Consider the following 26,345-nt stretch of genomic DNA (forward strand, 5'->3'; position numbering starts at 1 on the left):
TTTTTGTTTCGCTATCATGGTCATTCGTTAAATTTAGCATTTGCCCAAAGTAATTGTGCTCCTCGACTTCTTCAAGAATTTCTTCGCTTATTCTGATGACGGTTTTTGGTACAGTTGTAGAAATTTATGCGCGGGACACCGTGCAGATGGCAGCCGCAGCGGCAGACAGAAATGATCTGATAATGGTGCTGGGGGTGAAGCAGGGGGTGGGAGTTGCGGGGAAGGTGAGTGATGGGGGAGAGGAGGGGTGGTGGTGGAGGCAGATGTGTGTTAGGGAGAGGTTAAGTAGCCATTAATTGTGTCAACAAATTCTGCATAGTTAATCATTCCAAAGCGATTTTTCTATTAATGATTAAAGGTAGTGGCAACAAGCTGCTAATGATGGTTCAGTATTTGATGGAATACCTAAGCAAACAGGTATCGCCAAGACGTAACCTTATCCTTCGCCTCGTCATTCCGTCCCCTCATCGGAAAGCTTTCTGTTGTTGACTGAGAATCTACAAATATTTAGAACTGATTTCAGCTGCTTCTCATGCAAGTTGTGTAACAAAGATACTGTAACTTTCATTGCAACTTGTATTGAATACAGAATCTAACATCCTGTAGTAGTCAATTTTATAATTGTGTAAGTCAACTACTGTTAACTTAAGACCGAACGCTGGCAGAATAAGGAAAATACATCCTTTAGACTGACGGTGTAATTTGTTATCCTTTCATAGTCGTATAGGCACTTACCCTGCTTACGGATGGATGAGCCTGGCCTTCATACCAGACTTTAAATTTAAGTATACTCCAGTCAACACTTTCTTAGGGCCAAGCTCTCATATCTTAATAGGTCTATATAACTTTATGCTAATGTGCATACGTGTGTGATTATTCGAGTATTAAACGTGCATAATTTCTCTCTCTCTCTCTGACACACGCAATAGATTACCTTACATACAGTCACACTGATAACCTTTCTGTTGGCTGGAATAAGATACAATCAGTCTATTTTTCAGTCATCTAAAGTGAATACGGACATAACGTCACTATTAAAGATGGTATTATATTTGACAAAATACACACGACACTCACAAAATTACCAGCAGTGTGTAAGACTTGCATTGCTACAAATTGTGCATGCACCTAACATTTTACTAAATTTTCGTAATGTAATATCTACAAATGTGCTAACAGTAGCGGTCTCTCCGTCCACACAATTGTTCTAACCACACACACACACACACACACACACACACACACACACACACACACACACACACAACTGGAGTAGTGGTAATGCTTTTTCCTGCCATCTAGTAAGACGGGGGTTCGCGCCGGATAGGGTGCAAAAAGTTTCACGAACGAACTGGGAGGTTAATGATCCTCTTGAGGGGGAGAATGGTTGTGTGCGTGTGTGAAGGTCACAGCCTTGCCCTAGATCGGACTATATGAGCTCTTAGCTCACTTGCTGGAGGGTAATGAGCTGAGGATTACGCCAATCACGTTATCCTGACCGACCCGGTGAATTACACACACTCAACCAAACGCATAAAATTTTGGCAGGCAGCTCTCCTCTCCGCCCACTCCTTTCACACACACACACTGAGAGATAATATCGCATACTTGTAGTCTCATACAACTCACAGGAGAACATAGCTGAATAATATTTTTTTTTTTTTAGGAATTACTGTAGGCCGAAGGAAGGACTTATTTATCCCATTACATTTAAACAAGAAGTGTTTCTAACTCAACTATTCTGTTCTACTGAGTTTCTGATAAACTTCATGCATCAATCTAGTACTACTTGTTCTAACATTTGTCTGGAAAAACAAATATTATTAACTGAACCAAGAGCAAAAAACTTCACTGATAGAATGTGTCAATACCAATGACTATGTTGGGTTGGCACTCGCTTGGCAATGTTCTTGTAAACCAGTGCTTTCCAAACTGGGGAACGCGCCTCCCTTTGGGGTGTGTGAGGTAGACGGAGGAATGACCTGAAGCCATCTTCCAAAAGTTGCTGTTATATTGCTGTACGGCGCAGAAGCCTGAGCGTTGAGGGAGAATGAAGAGAAACAGCTGGAGAGGACACAGATGAGGATGCTGCGATGGCTGATGGGAGTGCCACAGAGAAAGGAGGAGGAATGATAACATCAGAGCAGAGGCAGGAGTTGTGTCAGTTGTGGAGAAGGCAAGAGAGGCACGTTTGAGGTGGTATGGGCATGTGACCAGGATGGATGAAGTTGATCCTGTGAAGGTGGCATGGAAGAGTCAGGTGGAAAGGAGAAGAACGAGGGGAAGACAAAGAATTACGTGGAGAGATGGAATTACGAAAGAAATGAGGCAGTTAGGCCTGGACGAAGAGGACGCGGCGGACAGACGTTACTGACGACAACATATAAGAGCGGCCGACCCCACCAGCGACTAAGGCAACGATTATATATATATATATATATATATATATATATATATATATATATATATATATATATATATATATATATATATATATATATATATATATCCATCATCCAATCCTACATTGCCCCATGAGGAGCGTAGGAGCCCGGGGCTAGGCAGTTGGTCACGACATATAAGATGAGAGTGACCAGCCTCACTCATCCCTGAGTGGCATTACGTGAGCAATCAACCCCAACCACCCCTTGGATATACTGTATATCATCCTGCACCGGCTCAATCCGACTGGAGCTCAATAATTACCCACTAAACCACAAGGCGCCAAAATTTGGTTATATGGTTACCATCCAGCGTAGTAAATGGTTTCATGGTGTACAGGAAACCAATTGGCTTGTCTCTCAGTGTAGAGTCACCCACAGGAAGAAGGAAAAGGAAAGAATGAAGGAAAGAAAGACAGAAGAGGGAGTGTAAAGTCACCCGTAGGCAGAAGGGCAAGGAAAGAATGAAGGAAAGAAAGACAGAAGAGGAAAGAGAGGAAAGGGCAGACACCCGAGAGCAGCACTACATCGAGTGAGTGGATGGTGAGCGCCCCCACCTACCACTAATATATATATATATATATATATATATATATATATATACAGTATATATATATATATATATATATATATATATATATATATATATATATACAGTATATATATAAAAGGGGAAAAAGAAGTGTGTGGTAATCATAGGGGCATTTGTCTTCTTAGTATAATGGGAAAAGTGTATGGTAGGATACTTGTAGACAGAGTTAGAGAAAGAACAGAGAAATTAGTTGGAGAAGAACAGGGAGGCTTTAGGAAGGGAAGAGGTTGTGTAGATCAGATATTCATTCTTAGATCTTTAGTGGAAAAGTTTCTGGAGAAGGGAAAGAAGTTGTATGCGACTTTCATGGATTTGGAGAAAGCATATGACAGGGTGGATAGACAAGGATTGTGGAAAGTGTTAAGAATATATGGAGTAGATGGGAAGTTGTTGAATGCTGTGAAGAGTATGTACGATGGTGCGAAGGCTGCAGTGCGTGTGGATGGTGAACTAAGTGAATTTTTCTCCTTGAAAGTTGGTTTAAAACAGGGATGTGTCATGTCTCCATGGTTGTTCAATCTGTACATGGATGGGGTAATAAAAGAGGTACAAGGAAGGGTAGTGGATGTTGGAGTGGCCCTGGTGAGAGAGGAGAGTGTTTGGAAACTCCCTGTACCGTTCTTTGCAGATGATACTGTGTTGTTGAGTGAAGACGAAGGGGAGCTGCAAGGCTTGGTGGATGAGTTTGAGAGAGTGTGTAAGAAACGGAATCTAAAGGTGAATGTAGGGAAGAGTAAAGTGATGGTCTTTGAGAGAGGTGAAGTTAGTGAATGTACAGCGAGGTTGGATGGTGAGGAATTGGAAAATGTGAGTACGTTTAAGTCCTTGGGTAGTGTGATGAGTAAGGATGGAGGTTTGGAGAGTGAAGTGCTTGAAAGGGTACAGCAGGGAAGAAAGGTTGCTGGTTCTTTGAAAGCAGTGATAAGAAACAGGGAAGTGAGCATGGAACTGAAAAAGTTACTACATGACAGTATTGTGATACCAACTCTAACGTACGAAAGTGAAGCTTGGACATTGTTGGAAGGACACAAGTCAAGAGTTGAGAGCAGTGGAAATGAGTTATTTAAGAGGAGCCTGTGGAGTCACGTGGAGAGACAGGCTGACGAATGAGGATATAAAGGAGCGTTGTGGTGTGGATGTGGATGTGATAGGAAGCGTTATGAGGAACACACTGAGGTGGTTTGGCCATATGGAGAGGATGGAGGGTGAAAGACTGACGAAGAGAGTGTATGTGAGTGAGGTGGAGGGGGGAAGAGGGAGGGGGAGGCCGAGGATGAGATGGAGGGATGGGGTGGAGAGGTATATGAGAGACGGGGGTGTGAGTTGGGAGCAGGGCAGTGAAATGGCGGGGAACAGGGCGACTTGGAGGCGATTTGTTTGTAGCCACCCCAAACGGGATTGAGGCGTCTGACAATATATATATATATATATATATATATATATCTATATATATATATATATATATATATGCTGTCTACTGGCCATCAAGTCACGGCCTTCTCAACCACAGCCAATTAAGCAGTATACAATTCACTATGATCTGATGGATAATATCTATCTATCTATCTATCTATAGCCCGACGCCCTAATCCAGCAAATGGTGGCCGCAGACAAAACGCCTCCAAGTCGCTCTGTCACCCACCATTTGACTACCCTCCCACTAACTCACCCCTGCTCCCTCATATACCTCTCAACTTCATCCCTCCACCTCATCCTCGGTCTACCTCTCCCTCTCCCTCCCTCCACCTCACCTACATACACCCTCTTAGTCAGTCTTTCATTCTCCATTCTCTTCACATGTCCAAACCACCTCAATGTATTTCTCCTAATCCTCTCAACCACATCCACATCCACCCCACAGCGTTCCTTCACTTCTTCATTCGTCAACCTGTCCCTCCACGTCACTCCACATGCTCCTCTCAAGTAACTCACATCCACTGCTCTCACTCTTGACTTGTTCCCCTCTTGCAAGGTCCATGCCTCGCTTCCATACGTCAGGGTAGGGATCACAGTACTATCATGCAGTGACTTCTTAACTTCCATTCTAACCTCCCTATTTCTCATCACTGCTTTCAGTGTACCAACAACCTTCCTTCCCTGCTGTACCCTTTCACGCACTTCATCCCTCAAAATTCCATCCTTCTCATCACACTACCCAAGTACTTGAATGCACTCACATTCTCCATATCCTCACCATCCAACCTCACTGCACACTCTGTGACTTCATTCCTCTCAAACACCATAACTTTACTTTTGTTTACATTAACTTTCAGATTCCTCCTCCTACACACTGTCCCAAATTCATTCACCAAACCTTGCAACTCCCATTCATCTTCACTCAACAATACTGTATCATCAGCAAACAACAACAACGGAAGCTTCCAAATCTCACCCTCATTCATTAGAGCCACCCCCACATCCACTGCCCTACCCTGCACCTCCTTTACAACCCCATCCATGTACTGTATATATTAAACAGCCATGGAGACATCACACAACCCTGTTTCAGTACCACATTGAGATCAAAGAACTCACTCAGCTCACCATCCACTCGCACCGTAGCCCTAGCTCCCTCGTACATACTCTTCACAGCACTCAACAATTTTCCCTCCACCATATATTCTTAAAACCTTCCACATACCTTGCCTATCTATTCTGTCATAAGCTTTCTCCAAGTCCATGAAGACAGCATACACTTTCCTTCCCTTCTCTAGATACTTTTCCACTAAACATCTTTCAACAAATATCTGATCTACACACCCTTTTCCCTTCCTAAATCCCCCTTGTTCTTCTCCAACTAACTCCTCTGTCATATGCCTAACCCTATCAATGAGTATTCTACCATATACTTTACCAATCACAGTAAGAAGGCAAATACCCCTATGGTTACCATATACTTCTCTCTCCCCTTTTCCTTTGTATAAAGGAACAATTATACCTGATTTCCAGTCCTCTGGAACCCTTCCCTCTTCCCAAGCCAATCTACACAACTTCCATATCCACTCCACAACAATCTCACCCCCATACCTCAGCATTTCACCACACACTTCATCAATTCCTTAGGCCTTTCCCAATTTAATCTTCTTCATCGCTTCCACTACTTCCGCCCTACTGATCTCTTCCTCCCTCCTCTCATCTCTTCTTCTCCCAGCCATTCCCCAACCACTTATACTCGCACTGCTCGGACTCTCTACATTCAGCAAATCCTCAAAGTGCTCCTTCCATTTCCTCAAGTTCTCTCTCTTCTCCACCAACAATCTATTATTCCTATCTTTCACTCCCCTACTATTTCCCCTTTCACACTGCCTTACTTACTTTACCTCCTTCCAAAACAATTTCCTACTCTCCCTCCATTTCACACTCAGATTCCTCCCAAACTCTTCATCCACTTTCTTCTTACTCTCCTTCACCAGTCTCTTAACCTCCCTTCTCCTGCTCACATATACCTCTCTCTTCTCTCTCTCATCTTCTCCCATACCTCTACTCGCTAACCATTCACTATATGCCTTCTTCTTTTGTTCCACAGCTCGTTTCACCTCATCATTCCACCATGCTGTCCCTTGCACACCCTTGCATCTCCTCCTCACTCCACAAACCGCCTCACACGCTGCGCCTATCTCTTCCGTGAATATCTTACATACGTCTTCCATCCCTTCCATCTGCTCTAGCTCATACCTTCCCAATCTTTCTTCCACTATGCTCTTATACTCTATCATTTTCTCACCATCTTGCAATTTCTCCACTCTTCTCACAGGAGCTGCTTCCTCCTGTCTTCCCCTTCGTCTCCTCAACCACTTTCTTTGCAGCTCTACCTTGGCCATCACTAAGCGATGGTCCGAGACTCCATTCCCCCACCCTCTCCACACTCTTGCATCCAGCACTTGTCTTCTCATTCGCTCATCCAAACACACATAGTGTATCATTGCCTTTCGTTCAACAAGTTCACCATCCATCCTCCTCATTACTCTCCATGTATACCGGTGGATCATCTTATGTCGAAAGTAGGTGTTGGCTATTGCCAACCCCTTACAAGCACAGATGTCCACCAAAGCACTTCCATTCCCATCTACGTCAGCTGGAACACCCCACTGACCAACCACTCCATCCACTCGTACATTCCCAACTTTGCCATTCATGTCTCCAATCAACAGCACTCTCTCGCTCCTCTCAAACTTGTCCATACACGCTTCTACTCTCGCCCAAAACTCATCTTTCACTCTTGCCACTTGATCCTCTGTCGGGGCATACACACATACAATCGCCAACGCTTGTATACCTACATTCATCCTCACCCATACAATCCTTGCACCCACTGTTCCATACTCTCTTATATTCTTCTTCCACTTCTTGCTTATCATCAGACATACTCCCACTCTTGCCCTCTCATTCTCATTGACTCCTGCACATATACCTAAACCATATTCCCATTCTCTCACTCTTTCACCTTACCATTTAGTTTCAGTCAATCCACATCTATCCACTCTTGCATCCTCAAGCACCTGATCAATCTCTCTCTCTTTCACTTCATCATTCGCTCCTCTCACATTCCATGTTCCCACCCTAAGAATGTCCTTTGTCCGTTCTTTAGTCGTCAACGTATGGTCCGTCCTGGTCCGAGGCGCTTTGTTCGCTTTTTTAGTTAGTTCTTTTTACGGGGTGGGGCACTAACCCACCACCAACCCTTTTAGTCGCCTTATACGACAAGCAGGGATTCTGGGGGAGTATTCTTGAAACCCCCCTACCCCTACAAGTTCAAGAAGTTATTATAATACCTAGGAAATTTCAAAGAATATGCCGTATAAACAAACAAAAAGTAGGAATATGCATTTACGCTCATAAATGGCTAGAATATGCAATTGCATATGCACATATGCAATTGCATGATTATCCTTAGCCTACTTATGATTCTCTGTTAGATAAACTGAGAGAGTTAGACAGCGAGAGACCCAGTATTATACACTGCACAACACACACGCAGACGCTATTAATTGACCTGAAAAGGTCTAGGTCTGGTTTATGCTTAAATTAGTTTGTGACAAGCAGCCAGCATGTGCTTACGATTTAGGAAATACTGTATATAAAATTGACATTGACAGCTAAGAAAGATGCATTTACCTTATAATCTGACATGCTTTAATGCCTATTAGGCTTAAAAATACTAATAGTTGACTAAAACAACAAAGAAATGGAATATTTTATTTAAGGTACTTTATTTTTCATACACTACATATCTACGTTACAGTTAAGCTGTAGGTGGGAGAGCTCACCATCCACTCACTCGATATTGTGCTGCCCTCGGGTGTCTGCCTTTTCCTCTCCTCCATCCTTCTTTCCTTCCATCCTCTTCTGTCTTTCTTTCCTTCATTCTTTCCTTGTCCTTCTGCCTACGGGTGACTTTACACTACCTCTTCTGTCTTTCCTTCATTCTTTCCTATTCCTTCTGCCTGTGGGTGACTCTACACTGAGTGACAAGCCAAATGGTTTCCAGTACACCAGGGAACAATCTAGTATGCTGGGTGGTAACCATATAACCAAATTTTGGCGCCTGGTGGTTTAGTGGGTAATTATTGTGCTCCAGTTAGCCGGTGCAGGATTATATACAGTATATCCAAGGGGAGGTTGGGGTTGATTGCTCAAGTAATGCCACTCAGGGATGAGTGAGGCTGGTCACTCTCATCTTATATGTCGGGACCAACTGCCTAGCCCCGGGCTCCTACGCTCCTCATGGGGCAATGTAGGATTTGATGATGGATGGATGGATGGATGAGCAACTTTTCTGAGACGTATCTGAGGTAAACGTCTGATATTAGTCTGTGTTACAATAGGGATGTTATAGATACCGAAGGGGGACGAGTCATATATAAGGTTACGTGTTGGTGATGTCTGTGTGTTTATATCAGCCTTGCATGATCACTGAACTGACCATTTTTCATCATGTCATGAACCATCATTTTACAGCTTGTTGCTACTTCGTGTGTTCTATCATAAACACACATTCAGTTAAAATCAAAGCAAATTATGTTACGACATGCATTGGCTACTAATCCTCTCCTCAACACTCCGCTACCCCAACTCCCATCCCTCCCAACACACAGCTACTCCCACTACCCCCCGATCCCTCACGTCCCACCCCTCCCAACACACAGCTACCCCCACTACCCCCTCAAACCCTCACCTACCCCTCATGTCCGACCCCTCCTTTACCCCAACACTGTTACCAGATCAAATTATTTGCCGCTCCTGCTGCCTTGTACGCTGTGTCCCGCGCGGAAATTTCTCCAACTGTACATGTGGATTAAACATAGCTTTACTCCGGTTCATCTTTAGCCATACTTTGAGACTTTCTCTGTTTACAGTATCCCTCGCCTAAATGTGCGGCTGTGGTGTGTCCCGCACCTGTGTACAATGGTGCCACGTTTCCCCAACTTGCGATGTGAAACGGAAGCTATTTATGTACACACATCAAAAAAACTATCGTTACACCTTCTGCGCGATATAAAATGACACACGAATGAAGGTTTTTGATAACAGCCTCCTCCATTGGTATCCCTGCGTGTGTTTGTTGCATATTTATTATAAGCTACATCCATTGCTTCTCCCATGCATATTTCTACCTCGTCCTATTTGGCAACTCACCCACTGTCAGGCTTACCAACCCTAGCGAGACAGCCAGGTTGTTCAGTGTGAAACACATCGGACCCCCCTGTAACGATAGTTTTTTTGCTGTGTGTACAAGGCATCACAAATACGATAAATTCAGGTGAATAAAACTTACACTTGTGTATTTTGGTGGATGAATCAACAGTAATCTTATTATGCATAAAATATTTATACAGTAACACAGAAACATGACATACATATTGTACAGTGTTGCTAAAAGAAATTGTAGTCACTTTTAATGGTTTTTAGCGTAGTTTTAGGGTGGGTAATAATATCACAGTTATGGATATAAGATAATGAGCCTGAAAAAAGAAGAAATATGCCAATATCCAAAGTAAAAGAAATAATTCATATAATTCTTGTGAGTGGCAACACTGACACTCCCAGTCTGGCCTAAGGTAAAGTACGTACCCCTCCATAGACCCAAGCATAGCTTGTACAGGTGTTGCTAGGGAAAAATGCTCACATTTACTGGCTTTTACCGTAATTTTAAGGGCGAAGAATAATCACATTTATAATCATAAGCTAATATGTAGGACAAAATAGTAGGCATATGCCAATACCGAAGTAAAAAAAAAAAAACATTATTCACTCGCGAGCGACAACACTTGCACACCCAGTCGGTGGCCTTTACAGCATAGCTTCCTGGTGGTGACCTCGTGTCACTTCCTTTATGTCCTTTGTACAGACAGCATGGCAGCTCAATCAGATTCCTCGCATCTACACAGCCAGGCTAAAGAAATTGTCTTCAATGTAAGGCAGTATTTTTAGGAGGAGAAGGAGAAGGGAGTAGTTCTTCATGGCCTATCAAAGGTCGTCTCTCGTACAGCTGCAGCAACGAAGATTAGCGAGAGATCAGTTGAAAAAATCTCTAAAGATGCAAGAGAGAATGAGGAGATTCAATGTCCCAAGTTTAAGTCCCCCAAGAAAAGGAAACGTGTAGCACCAATGACCGATTTCTTTGATAACTTTAATGAAGGCGTGCTACGAAGAACAGTTCTGAGTTTTTATGAGAGGAAGGAAATCCCCACACTTGAAAAAATTTATGCAGAAATTAAGACCAATCTTTCGTATCCTGGCAGCCGTGAGACATTAAGAAGAGTTCTTAAGAAAATCGGTTTTCGTTATGCAAATGTTGATGGACGGAGATTCCTAAAGGAAAGAGATGATATAATATATGCACGGTGCATTTTCTTGAAAGAAATGAAGGAGCTTAAAAGTTCAGGCAAAACCATTGTCTACTTAGACGAGACATGGATCAATCAAAATTACTGTGTGTCCAAATGCTGGGTGGACAGCAATGCAAACAAGGCCGTGGGAGTGAGGGTGCCCACAGGGAAGGGTTCCCGCTTGATTTTGCTGCACGCAGGAACCAAAGATGGATTTGTTCCTGGAGCAACTCTTGTTTTCCAAGCAAAGAATGTAGGAGACTATCATGAACAGATGAATGCGGACACCTTTGAAAAGTGGTTTAAGAATCAACTGTTACCCAACATTCCATCATCTTCTGTTATAGTGATGGATAATGCATCCTATCACTCCAGAAAAATAGATAAACCACCAACTACTGCAACCAAGAAAGAGGAAATCCGAGAAAGGCTGGAGAAGAAGGGTGTTACAGTGCCAGACGGTCTCCTCAAAACGCAACTCCTGCACCTTGTGACTCGCCACATCGCTGCTGCCGATACAAACTATGTCATCGATAAGACGGCCTCAGAACATGGACATAGGGTTGTACGCCTACCCCCTTACCACTGCCAATATAACCCAATCGAGCTAATTTGGGCACAGGTTAAAGGCTACGTGTCAAAGAGAAATACGTTCAGAATTGCAGATCTGAAGCCACTCGTCCATGAGTCACTCAACAACGTCACGCAGACAACTGGAAGAATGCTGTGAGGCACGCGGAAAAACTGCAAGAGGATGATGAAAAGAGAGATGTCGTGATTGACCATTACATCGATTCTTTCACTATCACTCTCACATCTTCTGATAAGGATACATCAAAACTCTTCTATCCTCTTTCGCACTTTTCTTCCTCATGTTTCTCTTCCTTCTTTTTCTTCTGTTTTTCTGCCTTCTGTGAGAGATAGAGGAATAGGCCTATTGGGGATACCTCTTAAAAAAAAGCACGCCAAGACAAATACCTCAAGGGTGGTGTGGAAATGAAGTCAAATTTACAATATATACAATATTATGTAAAAGAAAATATCCAAAATGTCTCTTGCAATAAAAGAGAGAGAGAGAGAGAGAGAGAGAGAGAGAGAGAGAGAGAGAGAGAGAGAGAGAAAGAGAGAGAGGCAGGCAGGAGAGGGGCAAGGTTGAATGCATTGTCGGCATGACGGGGAGTGGTGGTGGTGGAGGCATTGTCAGGCTGAGAGAGAGATGGAGGAAGGGGAAAGAGAATGAATGAATGAAAATCAATCATGGTACTGCAATAACGGGTCATCTGTCGCCGTATACAAAATATGATAAATATCACTAAATATAACAAAACCAAATTAACAAATGAAAGCACAATTATAAATAACTTATAAAAGAATCAAAAGGACTCAGGGTGGCTCACATCTCCCGCCAGGAGAGAGAGAGAGAGAGAGAGAGAGAGAGAGATAACGGTATAGAAAACGTGGCAACACTGTACACAGGTGCGGGACACACCACAGCCGCACATTTAAGCGAGGGATACTATAGTTCATTTAACATTTCGTGCATGTCTCTGCTGTTTCTAAGATTAGGACAATGTCGTCTGCAATCTTAAATGGTTCAGATTTTCTCTGTCTATGTTTACTCCTTTGTTTTTCCAGTCCTTCATTCTAGGCATGTTGTAAATTATTTTGGTGATGTATCTCCCCGACGGACACCCTTCACAGTCGTAATATTTTCCGAGTCTTTATGTAATTTAACTGTAGTAGTTTCCTCTTTATGTATGTTTTCGATCATTTATACGACGTTCGCATTTACTCCTTGTTTTCGCACTGAATTAATAATTTTGCTGTGTGCTCCACAGAGTCAAAAGCCTTTTTGTAATCAAGTAAACATAAGCACAGTGGTTTATTATAACTTGTAGTTCTCTCATTAGCTGATTCATTGTGTGTAGATGATCAGTAGTCGAATACCCGCTTCGGAATCCTGCATTTTCACAAGGTTGGGTTTTAATCCAGATTTGTTCTTATTCTGTTCGTAAAGACTTTAGTGAACAGTTTGTAAATGATTGATAACAAGCTAATGGGTCGATTGTTACTAAGATCTTTTGAGTCTCTTTTGTAAAGTATCTATAGCATTACACCATGTTTTGGGAAATTTCTTCTTTTTTTATATATTGAGTAAATCAGTCGGCGAGCCTGTTTTGTACTTCTACTCCTGCATGCAACAGTAAATCTGCTACTATTTCATCTTCTCCCGGAACCATCCTTCTCATCATATTTTTAAGAGAAATGTTTACTTCGTCTTGCGTTGCCTCAGGTATATCACTTGTTTGAACTGAAAAGCTAGCTATTGGTACTACGGTCTTTGATGCATACAGTTCTTTGTAAAATTCTTCAATTCTTTTCACCATCCTATCTCTGCATTTCATGACTTCACCGTTTTTTGTCTTTCAGTGAAGTAATTCGTTGATTTCCTAGTGCCATTTTACTTCGGACCTGTTTCAGTCTTTGATCCGATCCATGTTTCTCTTTCTTTTTTCTCCTCTTTGTCTCTTGTTGCTAAGCTTATTTTATTCTTCCCGCTCTATTTCGTCTTTATTTTTACTTTCAGTCTCTTGTTTTTTTTTCATGAGCTCGAATGTTTTTTTCTGCATACTTCTTGGCCTTGGTTGCGTTAGGTTTCCCTACTACCTCTGCTGGTTCTCTTAGCACTTTTTTAAGTTTGTTATTCAGCTCATCAGTGCGACATTCAGTATTATTTAGAGCCTGAAGTCTGTTCATTATTTCCAAGTGAAAGGCTGTTTTGCTTTCATTTATTATTGTAGGGCATTGTAGGGCAGGGTGGATAGACAAGGATTGTGGAAAGTGTTAAGAATATATGGAGTAGATGGGAAGTTGTTCAATGCTGTGAAGAGTATGTACGATGATGCGAAGGCTGCAGTGCGTGTGGATGGTGAACTAAGTGAATTTTTCTCTTTGAAAGTTGGGTTGAAACAGGGATGTGTCATATCTCCATGGTTGTTCAATCTGTACATGGATGGGGTAATAAAAGAGGTACAAGGTAGGGTAGTGGATGTTGGAGTGGCCTTGGTGAAAGAGGATAGTGTTTGGAAACTCCCCGTACTGTTGTTTGCAGATGATACTGTGTTGTTGAGTGAAGACGAAGGGGAGCGCAAGGCTTGGTGGATGAAAAGGGAGAGTGTGTAAGAAACGGAATCTAAAGGTGAATGTAGGGAAGAGTAAAGTGATGGTCTTTGAGAGAGGTGAAGTCAGTGAATGTACAGCGAGGTTGGATGGTGAGGAATTGGAAAATGTGAGTACGTTTAAGTACTTGGGTAGTGTGATGAGTAAGGATGGAGGTTTGGAGGGTGAAGTGCTTGAAAGGGTACAGCAGGGAAGAAAGGTTGCTGGTTCTTTGAAAGCAGTGATAAGAAGCAGGGAAGTGAGCATGGAAGTGAAAAAGTTACTACATGACAGTATTGTGATACCAACTCTAAAGTACGGAAGTGAAGCTTGGACGTTGTTGGAAGGACACAAGTCAAGAGTGAGAGCAGTGGAAATGAGTTATTTAGGAGGAGCCTGTGGAGTCACATGGAGAGACAGGCTGACGAATGAGGATATAAAGGAGTGTTGTGGTGTTGATGTGGATGTAATAGGAAGCGTTATGAGGAACACACTGAGGTGGTTTGGCCATGTGGAGAGGATGGAGGGTGAAAGTCTGACGAAGAGAGTGTATGTGAGTGAGGTGGAGGCGGGAAGAGGGAGGGGGAGGCCGAGGATGAGATGGAGGGATGGGGTGGAGAGGTATATGAGAGAGGGGGTGTGTGAGTTGGGAGCAGGGTAGTGAAATGGCGGGGGACAGGGCGACTTGGAGGCGATTTGTTTGTGGCCACCCCAAACGGGATTGAGACGTCTGGCAATAGATAGAGATAGATAGGTCTTTTAATTTTTAATCATCTTCTTTCACTTCTGTAATTGAATCTGGCTGTGCAACCCTTCATTCTGTGGTCACTTCCTATATTTACTTTGTTAATAACGATGACATTTGTGATCGTGTTATTCTTATCTGCTACAATGAAGACGATTTCATTTTTTATTTCTCCGTTTGGACTTTTCCAGGTCCATTTTCTCCCACTTCTTTTGTGAACGAACGTGTTCATTATTATTCTCATCTTATACATTTCAGCAAAATTTACTATCATTTCTCCTCTTTCATTTCTTTCTCTTACTCCAAATTTTCCCATACACGCTTCTCCATTTTTTAAATTTCCCATCTTTTGCATTGAAGTCTCCCATGAGTATAGTATATGTGGTCGTTTCTTCTTCCATAATCTGGGAGATGTCGTCATAGAATGTTTCTAATTCTTCCTCTGAGCTTTGAGAAGTCGTTCCATATACTTGTATTACTTTCATGGTGTATTGTTTGTGCAATCTAATTACAATTCATACTGCTCTCAGATACTCTGCTGAATTTATGAAGTTGTCTGCAAAATTTCTGTTAATTAGAAATCCTACACAACAAACTCTTTCATTATATATATATATATATATATATATATATATATATATATATATATATATATATATATATATATATATATATATATATATATATATCATTTGAATCACTCTCCCAATTTAAAATTGCTAGAAATCATGCAAAAGCTGTATTAAATCTATCTAAATCAAACTTTCTTCAAAAGCAAGCATCAAAACTACTTAACAACCCTAATGACAATAGAATATTCTGGTCAACTCTTAATTCTTTCAATAATAACTTTAACAAGTCATCTTCCATTCCCTCACTAAAATCTTCAGATGGCAATATTACAAATGACCCACGTGGGAAAGTAGATATCTTTGCTAGTACCTTTGCCAGAAACTCTACCATAGATGATACCAGCCAGAATGTCTCAGTACTGGAACTTCATACTCCCGAAATTGCCCCACTTAAAATACAGGCAAGATACGTAAAATTCATCCTAGACAATTTACCTACCAACAAAGCTCCAGGCCCAGATGGAATTCCGCCAATTGTTTTGAAAAAGTGTTCCCCTGAACTTGCCTCTGTCTTAGCTAAATTATTCAGACTATGCATACGTACTTCTTTATTCCCAAATTCATGGAAAGAAGCCAATATCCACCCAGTTCCGAAGAAAGGAAGTTCGTCTGACCCCTCCAATTACAGACCAATAGCTGTCACATCTTCTCTTGGTAAGGTATTTGAAACTTTAATTAATAAGCATATTGTTAAACATCTTGAATCCAACAACTTAATTAGTGATAGACAATACGGTTTTCGCCACGAAAGAGCCACCATTGACATACTCAGTATCTCAAATCATACCATCCATCAATCAATTGATCTTTTTGGAGAAACTCATGCAGTAGCTCTTCATATCTCTAAAGCTTTCGACAGAGTATGGCACCGTTCCCTGCTGTCCAAACTCCCTTGCTATGGACTAACGTCTTTTGTTCCTTTGATTTCTTCTTATCTTAGTGACAGGAAAATAAGAGTAAAAGTAGATGATGTATATTCGAATTTCCACTCAATTAACGCCGGCGTGCTGCAGGGATCAGTTCTGGTGCCAACCCTATTTCTGGTTCATATTAATGATCTCTTATCTGTCACTCACAATCCCATTCACTCATATGCAGATGACTCAACACTACATAGTTCATTCACACTCAGACATCCATTCACAAAGTCTAATATCTCTACCTCTCAACTCAGTACAGCTATCTCCATAAATCAAGATCTATCTACAATCAGTGAATGGGGACAAAACAGCCTTGTCTCTTTTAATGCTAGTAAAACTAAATATATACAGTTTACTAATAGACAGATATTGCCAGATTCGTACATTACCTTCAGTGCTACTAATATTCCCATCTCCAAAAGTATTGAAATTCTTGGTGTCTCACTTAACAGTGCCCTCAGCTGGACCTCTCATGTCAGATCACTTGCTATAACCGCCTCAAAGAAACTTGGATTATTGTACAGAGTCCGTAACTTCTTCGCCAATGAGCAGTTAGCTATAATTTATAAGAGTCATGTGCGCTCTCAGCTTGAATATTGCTCACCCTTGTGGAATGGTTGTGGAGAGGTTGCATTAAGACAACTAGACAAAATTCAGAATAAAGCTGTTAGAATCATTAACAACCCTGCCATTACATATAAACTACCTCCCCTGCAAGTAAGAAGGAATGTTGCCTCCCTTGCATTATTTTACAGATATTTTTTTGGCAAATGCTCAGACGAAGTTGCGTCCATGGTGCCACCTCTCCATGCCTTCCCTCGTGCTACACGGGCATCTGGTAGCGCTCATGACTGGAATGTCACTCAACCATATTGCAGAACTTCTGCCTATCAGAATTCTTTCATTCCCCGAACTACATCTCTCTGGAACTTGCTTCCCCAGAGTTGTTTTCCTCCAAATTTCAACTCACAACTGTTCAAGTCTAACTGTTACAGATATTTTATGAACGGAGGACACCATTAATCTGGTGTATGGATTATTTTTTTTTACCCATTTGTTTTTCCTTCCTCCGCTCTGTTATTTAGATATATATATATATATATATATATATATATATATATATATATATATATATATATATATATATATATATATATATATGGAAGAATTATTACAGAGAACGTAAGAGAGAGATCAGAAGTCCTACTGAGTAATGAACAGGGTGGCATAGGATGTGTGGACCAAATATTTTCAGTGAGACAGATAGTAGAGAAGGCTTGTGAGAAGGACCATAAGGTGTTTATGGCATTCATGGATCTGGAAAAAGCATATGACAAAGTGGACAGAGAAGGATTGTGGAAAGTTTTGCGCATGTATGGTGTAGAGGGTAAGCTGTTAGGTGCCGTCAAGAGTTTTTTTGATGGCAGTGAAGCATGTGTCAGGGTTAATGGGCATCTAAGTGAATGGTTCACAATCAGTGTGAGGGTGCGACAAGGTTGTGTGATGTACCCATGGTTGTTCAATGTATATATGGATGGGGTGATGAGAGAAGTGAAAACATGAGTAATGGTGAGAGGGATGGCATTGGTAATGAATGGTGATGGATGGAATATCTCAAATTTGTTGTATGCTGATGATGCAGTACTGCTTGCAAGTACTGGATAAGAACTTGGTACGCTAGTGCAGAGTTTTGCTGATGTCTGCAAGCGTCGTGCCTTGAGAGTAAATGTAGAAAAGAGTAAAGTTATGGTTATTGAGAGAGAAGGTAACTTCCAGTGCAATGTAACAGTGAATGGAGAGAGACTGGAATTGGTAAGAGTTCAAATACCTGGGTACAGTGATAGAAAAGAGAGGAAATTGGGCAAAATAAGTGGAAAGTAGAGTGACACAAGGAAGAAAAGTAGCTGGTGCAATGAAGGCCTTGATAAGAAACAGAGGCTTGAGTGTTGCAGCTGCACGAGGCTTACATGAATGAGTGTTAGTGTCAACTTTAAAATTTGGATGTGAGACTATGATGTGGCATGAAAATGAAAAGTCAAGAGTAAGAGCAGTGGAGATGGGACTGCTGAGGAATGTATGTGGAGTACAGAGGGTGGATAGGATACGAAATAATGTGATTCGTGAAAGATGCGGAGTGAGGAAGTCGGTGGACACCAGAATTGAAGAGAGTGTACTGAGATGGTATGGTCATGTGGAGAGAATGGATAACAATAGAGTGGTGAAGAAGGTATATCTGAGAGAATTTGAAGTAGGGAGGAGGCGAGGTAGGCCAAGGAGAAGGTGGAGAGATATGGTTGATGAATGTGTGAGGAAGAGAGGTTTGGTAGTCGGTGAGGCTAGGGAACTGACAGGAGATCGAGCTGGTTGGATGAATTTTGTGAGGAGATATACATGATCAGGGATTTTTGGCACCCGAACGTGGCAGCGTCTGGATTGACTCTGTCGGATGCGATATGTGAAGCTACAGAACGTGGTGAATGTTTTTGGCGTATCCGATAGAGCCAGGATTCCGGGGGCTTGAATGATGAGTGAATGGAAGCGTGGCCCATTGGTCTGGGCAATTTTGGGTTTTCTGGACATTGCTACTCCTCACCCTGCCCTTGGGGGGGGAAAGGAGGTCCGGATGATGATGATGATGATATATATATATATATATATATATAATACATGAATTGACGTACACACACATTATCAATTCTTCTACATGAAATAAAATTTAAGGAGGTAGAAACAGCCAATAATACTATCATTCAGCAGTGTTCCTAAAATGAAATGAGCAACTCGTCAGACGGGAAGCGTAGTTTTTTCTTCAAGTACACTGAGTCCTTCATTTACATTGGCAGCTTCGGAACGAGTTCAGGGATAAATGACGCAGCAACGTCGCGCCATAGCTCGGGAATAGATGAGACAGTTCGGCTAATCAGATGATAAAATCATCAGAATAGCTGCATTTTGACATTAGACCAACCAATACCTAACCAGATTCGGCCTAACCAAATGTTAACTTAGCATAATACCTGATTCTGCTTTGGGGGACAAGGAAGGTGCAACTTTGCCAATTCTTTTTTCGAGGCACTTGTTTCGACGTTGCCAACATAACTGGATGACCAAGAATACCACGAAAAAAATATGTAGCCTTTAACGCTCTCTCGGTGTGGAGATCGGCGACCAATATGATATTTGGTGGTGAAGAGAATACAGTAAAAGTAAGTACGTGTGAAAAAGATACTGATCATAAGTATAATATGTGAACTACAGCATGATTTTTTTTTCTAAGGTTTGACAAAGGGATACAGGGAAAATTGCGAGATGAGGGTGCATTTCTCAGGAAACAACAACAACATAAAGATATTATGATGCATGATCCAGTATTTTATATCGTCCTCTAGCACCCAAATACATGCTGTACGCTGTTCTAGCACACTCACCTGACCAGTTTATATGCTCCCATCTAAGATATCACAGAGCATACAATGCTCAGCATGTCAGAGTATACCTGTTCCACCAGAGCCACTAGCCACCACCATCAACCAACATTCAGCTTACACCTGTCTGTTGCCTTACTGCAGTGTGCAAATCAACGTACCTCAAAAAGTCACCTGTTTGACAGCCTACCTAAAATTCAGTTTCCTGGAGAGGAACTCAACCATCTTGCTAGTGGGTCCTCTGAATGTGAGTCGCTTTCCTCCGGGCGATGTGGGGTCGTCCACCATCACTGCTACATTTGTCGGATACTCTTCCGCAGTTAGTACTATGTGAGGATGGTGGGGGAACCTGCAACGGATGGCTGTCTTATTGCCTTCAGTACTACGGAGTATTATAATTCATTCTTGTTGCTGCCAGACAACTATGCTCAGCTTAGGACAGTGCCCAGGTAGTGAAGGAAGCAGTATATGGCCTGGCTAAATTCAAGATTATACAGAGTTAATTAAAACTGTTGGAAGCAACAACAGTTAATTGTTTAATATGTCTTTGGAATGAAGTGGTTAATAATGGCATAACAGGTAAATTTGGGGGTATACTTGTCCATTACACAAAATGTACCGTACAACACAAATGAAATCGGCAGATCTAGAAGCAAATAAATATCTGGAACCTGTAATGGACGAATGTCTTAATCAACTCATAAAACATTCAGATACGTTTGCCCATTATGTAAAGAAGAAGAAGAAGAAGAAGCAGAAGAAGAAGAAGAAGCAGAAGAAGAAGAAGAAGCAGAAGAAGAAGAAGAAGCAGAAGAAGAAGAAGAAGAAGCAGAAGAAGAAGAAGAAGAAGAAGAAGGAGAGAGAGAGAGAGAGAGAGAGAGAGAGAGAAAAAACTACTGGTTGAGCCGAAAGTTGCTAAACCTTTGAGTGAAAAAGTGCCTGGAATATGCGTCCTGGTGTTGTGGTGAGGATCAGCATACCATGAAAACTTTGGAGGAAAGAGGTTGGGTGGGGAGGCGAGAGTGAGGCCAACCCCAGCAGTCCACGTGGCCACCCGCTGCGGTACATCGTCTGACTCACTGAAGGGCAGGAACGAGAAAACACTGACTCTGCAAAAGCACAGCTCATTCAGGAGAAATGTACAAATAGTAATGAACAAAGTGATAGGTCCCAATGATTATTAAACGAGCATAAAGCAAGCGCTCGTTAATTGGTTCAAACTCACATACTGCCTTACAAGCATCTCTACTCAGCAGTAAGCCTACTCCTTGGTAATGATTTCCATCACTCCTACTAGAAACCAACATAGTAATACCATCCTCCAAATTCATTTTATCAACTCCAAGCAACCTCGCTTCTGTAAGAGCACAAATATCCATCTTGTGTATATATATATATATTTATATATATATATATATATATATATATATATATATATATATATATATATATATATATGTATATATATGTACCCCCTCCACAATATGTCTACCCCCGATGTATATATGTCCCCCCCCCAATGCATACATGCCCCCACTAAACTTGCTAGGTCAGCACGCTTTCCCACGCCTGAAGAAGGCATTATTGCATCAGTTGATAGCAGACAGCCAAGACGGGCAGACTATTTTACTGTGAGCTTGTAATAAACTCTTTATCTAGCTGTTTGTACACGGAGTTTCTATCACCAAAGTATTGCAAGTTACATTTGGTAGCAGCGGTGTTTCGAACCATCAGATTCTGACCACCTCCTTGGATTTTTAGTGATACAACAAGATACACGACGTCTCGCATCTGCCAGCCTTTCCCCTCCTCCGTGCCTCTAGTGGTGTAATACCTGTCTGTGCCTCCGAGTGTCCAATTTTTCTCACCAGTGCTCACCTCTCAACCAACCCCACCCATACGCCTTGTTCCTGACCGCACGTGTCGCCGTCGCCGACCTACGCACCTGTTGCACCTGTTCCCAGCACCTGTTCCGAACTCATCATAGCTCCTGCCCCCACGGTGCCACTTATCACTGTCTGCCCGCTGCCTGCCCACCACCATTCTCTGCATTTGCAACTCACCAGCTCTACACCTGACTTGCACCGACATCTGCCCTCACATCCACCACCGGCCTCCGCCGTTGCCCGCATCTGGTCTGCATTACGGAGCCTCCTAAGACCGCCACTCCCTGCCGGTGATTCATCGCGGCGTCTCTTCTCCTCTCCGCCCAGCTGTCTCTACCCCACCGCCTCGCCTCGCCCCGCCTCGCCCCGCCTCGCCCCGCCCAGCCCAGCCCAGCCCAGCCCCGCCCCGCCCCGCCCCAGCCCAGCTACGCCCAGCCACCCCTGCACGTCATACATCTCGACTCTCTACTGTATAATTATAGTATATCTTTCCTTTCTATAGAGATTATCCTTGATTTTCTCTACAGATTGGTTATTGTAAATATTCCATCTCATTTCCATTACCCCGTTTTCATCTTCACCTACATTATTTATACTCCATCTCATCCTTCGCCTTTTATTTAAACCATCCATCCCCGCACCTTCATTCATTTTCACACCTACTCGTGTATTCCATTCTCTCATTGTTATATCATACATTTCCATCTATATATCCATCTTCATCCTTTTATTTTCCATTGCTGCATTAAATGTCATACTTTCCACATCAACCGCTTGACACCAGCCCTCTCGCCCCGGAAATATCACCTGATCATACCCCGTCTGCCGACTCTAACCCAATCACTCATTTACGAAGTGGCAAAGAGTACCACCGCCCTGCACCTGAGACTCCCGTTTCACTTCCCGCAGAATCACTTACTACCCATCCTACACTCGTAAATCCAGATACCTCCTCCTCTACTCCTGCCTCTACTCTCCCTTCTTCTTCCTCTACTCCTTCCCCTGTCGTTACCTCTCCTGCTTCCCTTCATACCCCGTCTTGCTCGCCCTTAACTGCCACTACCTTCTCTCTCTCCCACACCTCTCCTGCCGCCACTTCTGCACTTCCAGCCATGGCCAACCCTCCACAGTCTATCTATCTCGACGATGCCAATCGTCCCAAATTTACCGGACAGGACCCAACTTGGTCTGTCTATGATTTCCTCAGAGAAGTCGACACAGAAATACACAATAGACAAATAACCGATGAATCGCTCAAAGTAGCCTACCTCCTCGGTCGCTTGCACCAAGGGAAATCGGACATCAGATCCACGATCTGTGCAGGACATTTCGATAGCATTCGTACCTTTGCTGATTTTCATATGGAACTCATCAGCCTTTGTTGCCAGCATTCAAATACCGCGTCTCTCATGGGATTCATTAATATCCTAAACCAACTAGATGAGGACTTGCGCGTCCCAGTGCACTATGCCAAGCTCCGCGAAGCTGCTGCCGCCATGAAAGCAACTAGTAGCGAGATGCTCCAATTACTGGTAGGCACGAAATGGTTAGAAGACAAGAATAGTGTTCCAATGCTTTCACTCACCAACTTTGCTGACTTAATTGGTTACCTCAGATTCCTTCATTGGCTTACTCCTAAACAGCGAGAGCCAGCCTTGGAAATCGGTTTCAATCCAGGAGATAAAATTATTCAGGTCACTAAAGCCATTCATGAAAGAACAGGTTCGAACTACATGCGTCAGGGCACCACCCAACCCTTGGCCTCCTCAGTCTGTCACACCTCCACTACCCCAGACCAATCTCGCTCCCGTCCCACCACACGTGGCAGACCTGCCGCACATCGCTCTCCTACCGCAGGTCGTGATCAATCTAGCGCCCGATGAAACAGACAATCTTCGATTCTTTGCTGGTACTGTGGTCATCTTGGACTTTGAGCATCCAGTTGCGACCATACATACAGACGTCCTCACTCCCAAACCAGACAGCGTACGCCTTCCCGCTCACGTCGTCCACACCGCAAATACCACAAATCAAGCACGACTCACACCACTGAGGAATGTCGTTACCTCAACCGCCCACAGTCGGGGGAAGCGCCGCGCCCGTATCGGACCAATATCACGTAGAACCAGAAACCCAACTCCCCATCCGCCATGTAGGTCCCATAACATCCTCGGGTTTAGTCATTCTCGGCAGCAGTCATGACATACCAACGTCATTCTTCTCGGACACAGGATCTATAGTAAATCTCATCTCCGAAAATTCCTTACAAATTATTCATCGCCATCACAACCACGTCAGTTTCCTAGAACCACCAGACATTCGCCTATGTGGTGTCAACGGCTCAGAGTTTAAGGTTAAGGGAAGAGTCACCCTTGAAGTCAAACTCCACAGAGATTTGCCCCCTATCCCCATTGAATTTCATGTCACTAATGACTTGCAGTATCCCGCAGATGCCCTTATTGGTTTCTCCACCATGGCACAACACTCCATTGCATTATTACCTGCTTGTGGTAGTATAGACATTTCTGGATTCCCGGTTTACACTATGGAATGTCCCCGTCCTGTTCTTATGATCAAATCGGTCCTTCAATTACCTCTGTCCCTATCACTACCAAAAAGTCCAACCCAGCCCAAACCACCACTATCATCATCTGAGAATACAGAGATCATTCCTTTACTGACTGCGATCAAGGACATAAATTCCTCAATGTCTCCTGATACATCATCTCAGCCCTCAAACATGGCTCTTACATCCTCTCCCGACAACACTATCGCTGACTCAGACATGTCTCAGTTACCTACCTCACACAGTCTGAATGATCTTCTCCAACACGCAGAGACGAAACGTGCAGTAACGAATATGTGCACAATTTTGTTACTGCATGAGTTCACCAAAGTCTCTGTTTGTGTTGCCGGTGCGAAAGAAGGAGTGGATGTACTAACCCTACCTGAGACGTGTTGTGTGAATGGCTTGACTTATGAGTCAGCGTGGTGTACAGTCTTAGAGGACAGTTTATGCTACCTGTACTTGCTCAATGTCACAAATGCTCCACTCAAACTTAAAAGTGGTGTAAAGATTGGAGACTTCCTGGTATACCCAGCAGCCGTAAAGGTGTGCCAGGATTCCTCAATTCCTACTATTCAGACTGATGATAGTACGCCAATCGGTGTATGTACTATTAACTCTACGGGATCTGCGCCGCCGTATTCACCCGATATGCTCTCACATCTCACTTGCACAGATTTCCCAGAAAATATGCCTCAACTCCTCGACCTTCTGACCTCGTACAGAAACGTGGTTGCCTTACCCGGTGAACCGATGGGTAGAACAGACCTTGTCAAGCATACGATTGAACTACTACCAGGAACTCAGCCGATTTACATACCAGTGTATCGATTTCCTCACAGTCAGAGAAAGCCGACAGATCAAATGGTACAAAACATGTTAGACCAGGACATTATTGAACCCTCCGTCAGTCCATGGAATAGCCCACTTTTCTTAGTACCAAAGAAGGACGGCAACTTTAGACCAGTAGTCGACTATTGTAAGGTCAATTCTGTCACTGTTCCAGACCGTTTCCCGTTACCCGTCCTCACTGATTTGCTAGAATCCCTTGGTGAAAATAACATAGTCTTTCCATCTTTAGACCTCCTCAGCAGGTACTGGCAGGTCGAAATGGAAGAGTCCTCTCGCCCAGTTACAGCCTTTAGCACCCCTTCCGGACATTTTCAGTTTAAGAGACTCCCTTTTGGTCTGAGAAATGCTCCCTCCGTGTTCATGCGACTTATCCATTCAGTCTTCAGCGGTATGATGGGACACTCTCTTTTTGCTTACCTAGATGATATCATTGTTGTGAGTAAATCCATCCCTGATCATTTTACCAAACTCCAGCAAGTCTTTGAACGCCTCCAGCTCGCAGGCCTGAAAATCAGTCTCAGTAAATGCGACTTCCTGTGAAAGAAGATCAAATTCCTAGGCCATGTCGTAGATGCAGAAGGCATTCATACTAATGAGGATAAAACTAAGGCGATTATTAACTTCCCAGAACCCACCACTACCGAAGCTGTACGAAGTTTCCTGGGCCTCAGTGGCTATTATCGTCGCTTCATCCAGGATTATGCACAGATCGCCGCTCCTCTGACCCACTTACTCAAGCAGAATGTGCCCTTTGTTTGGACTAACGACCAGTCACAGGCTTTCCAAAAGCTAAAGACAGCTCTCGTAAATGCCCCTGTTCTAGCGTTCCCTGATTATACCACACCCTTCCTTCTCTGCACAGACGCCTCAGGCACTGGACTTGGTGCCGTTTTGATGCAACTCGATAAAGCATCAAGGAAGCGCGTATTAGCATATGCTAGTCGCACCCTTACAACCGCTGAACGTAACTACAGTGTCACAGATCTCGAAGCGCTAGCGGTAATCTGGTCCTTGAAACATTTCAGAGATATAGTCTGTGGTTATCCAGTGCATATCCAAACAGACCACCTTCCAATATGTGATTTGTTCAAGAATCGTAACCTAACAGGTAGACTAGCTAGATTGTCTGTCATCATCCAGGACTTTAATCCCACTTTTCAATATGTACCAGGCAAGTTGAATGTAGTCGCAGACGCACTCTCCCGTCATGTAGCAGCAGCTATAACATCACTGCAGCCTGAAGTAACTGAAAACACTACACTAACGTCAGAAGTTGTTCGAAACTTTCAGCGCCAAGA

The 26,345-nt window shown here is 43.0% G+C and overlaps 1 protein-coding gene across 1 annotated transcript in view; it reads right to left on the reverse strand.

Annotated features, from left to right (window-relative positions):
* LOC145406931 (glutamate receptor ionotropic, kainate 1-like) overlaps nt 1-20,049 on the reverse strand; it is a 152,425-nt gene extending 132,376 nt beyond the window's left edge. Inside the window, exon 1 of the mRNA XM_080278012.1 lies at nt 19,934-20,049. Coding sequence (XP_080134138.1) covers nt 19,934-20,031 — 98 coding nt within the window. The 5' untranslated portion in view covers nt 20,032-20,049. The remainder of the gene's footprint in view (nt 1-19,933) is intronic.
* Nucleotides 20,050-26,345: the final 6,296 nt, after the last annotated feature.

This window comes from Coenobita brevimanus, chromosome 8 (genome assembly GCF_032717465.1).
Source record: "Coenobita brevimanus isolate Jiangsu-jjx chromosome 8, ASM3271746v2, whole genome shotgun sequence".
NCBI lineage: Eukaryota > Metazoa > Arthropoda > Malacostraca > Decapoda > Coenobitidae > Coenobita > Coenobita brevimanus.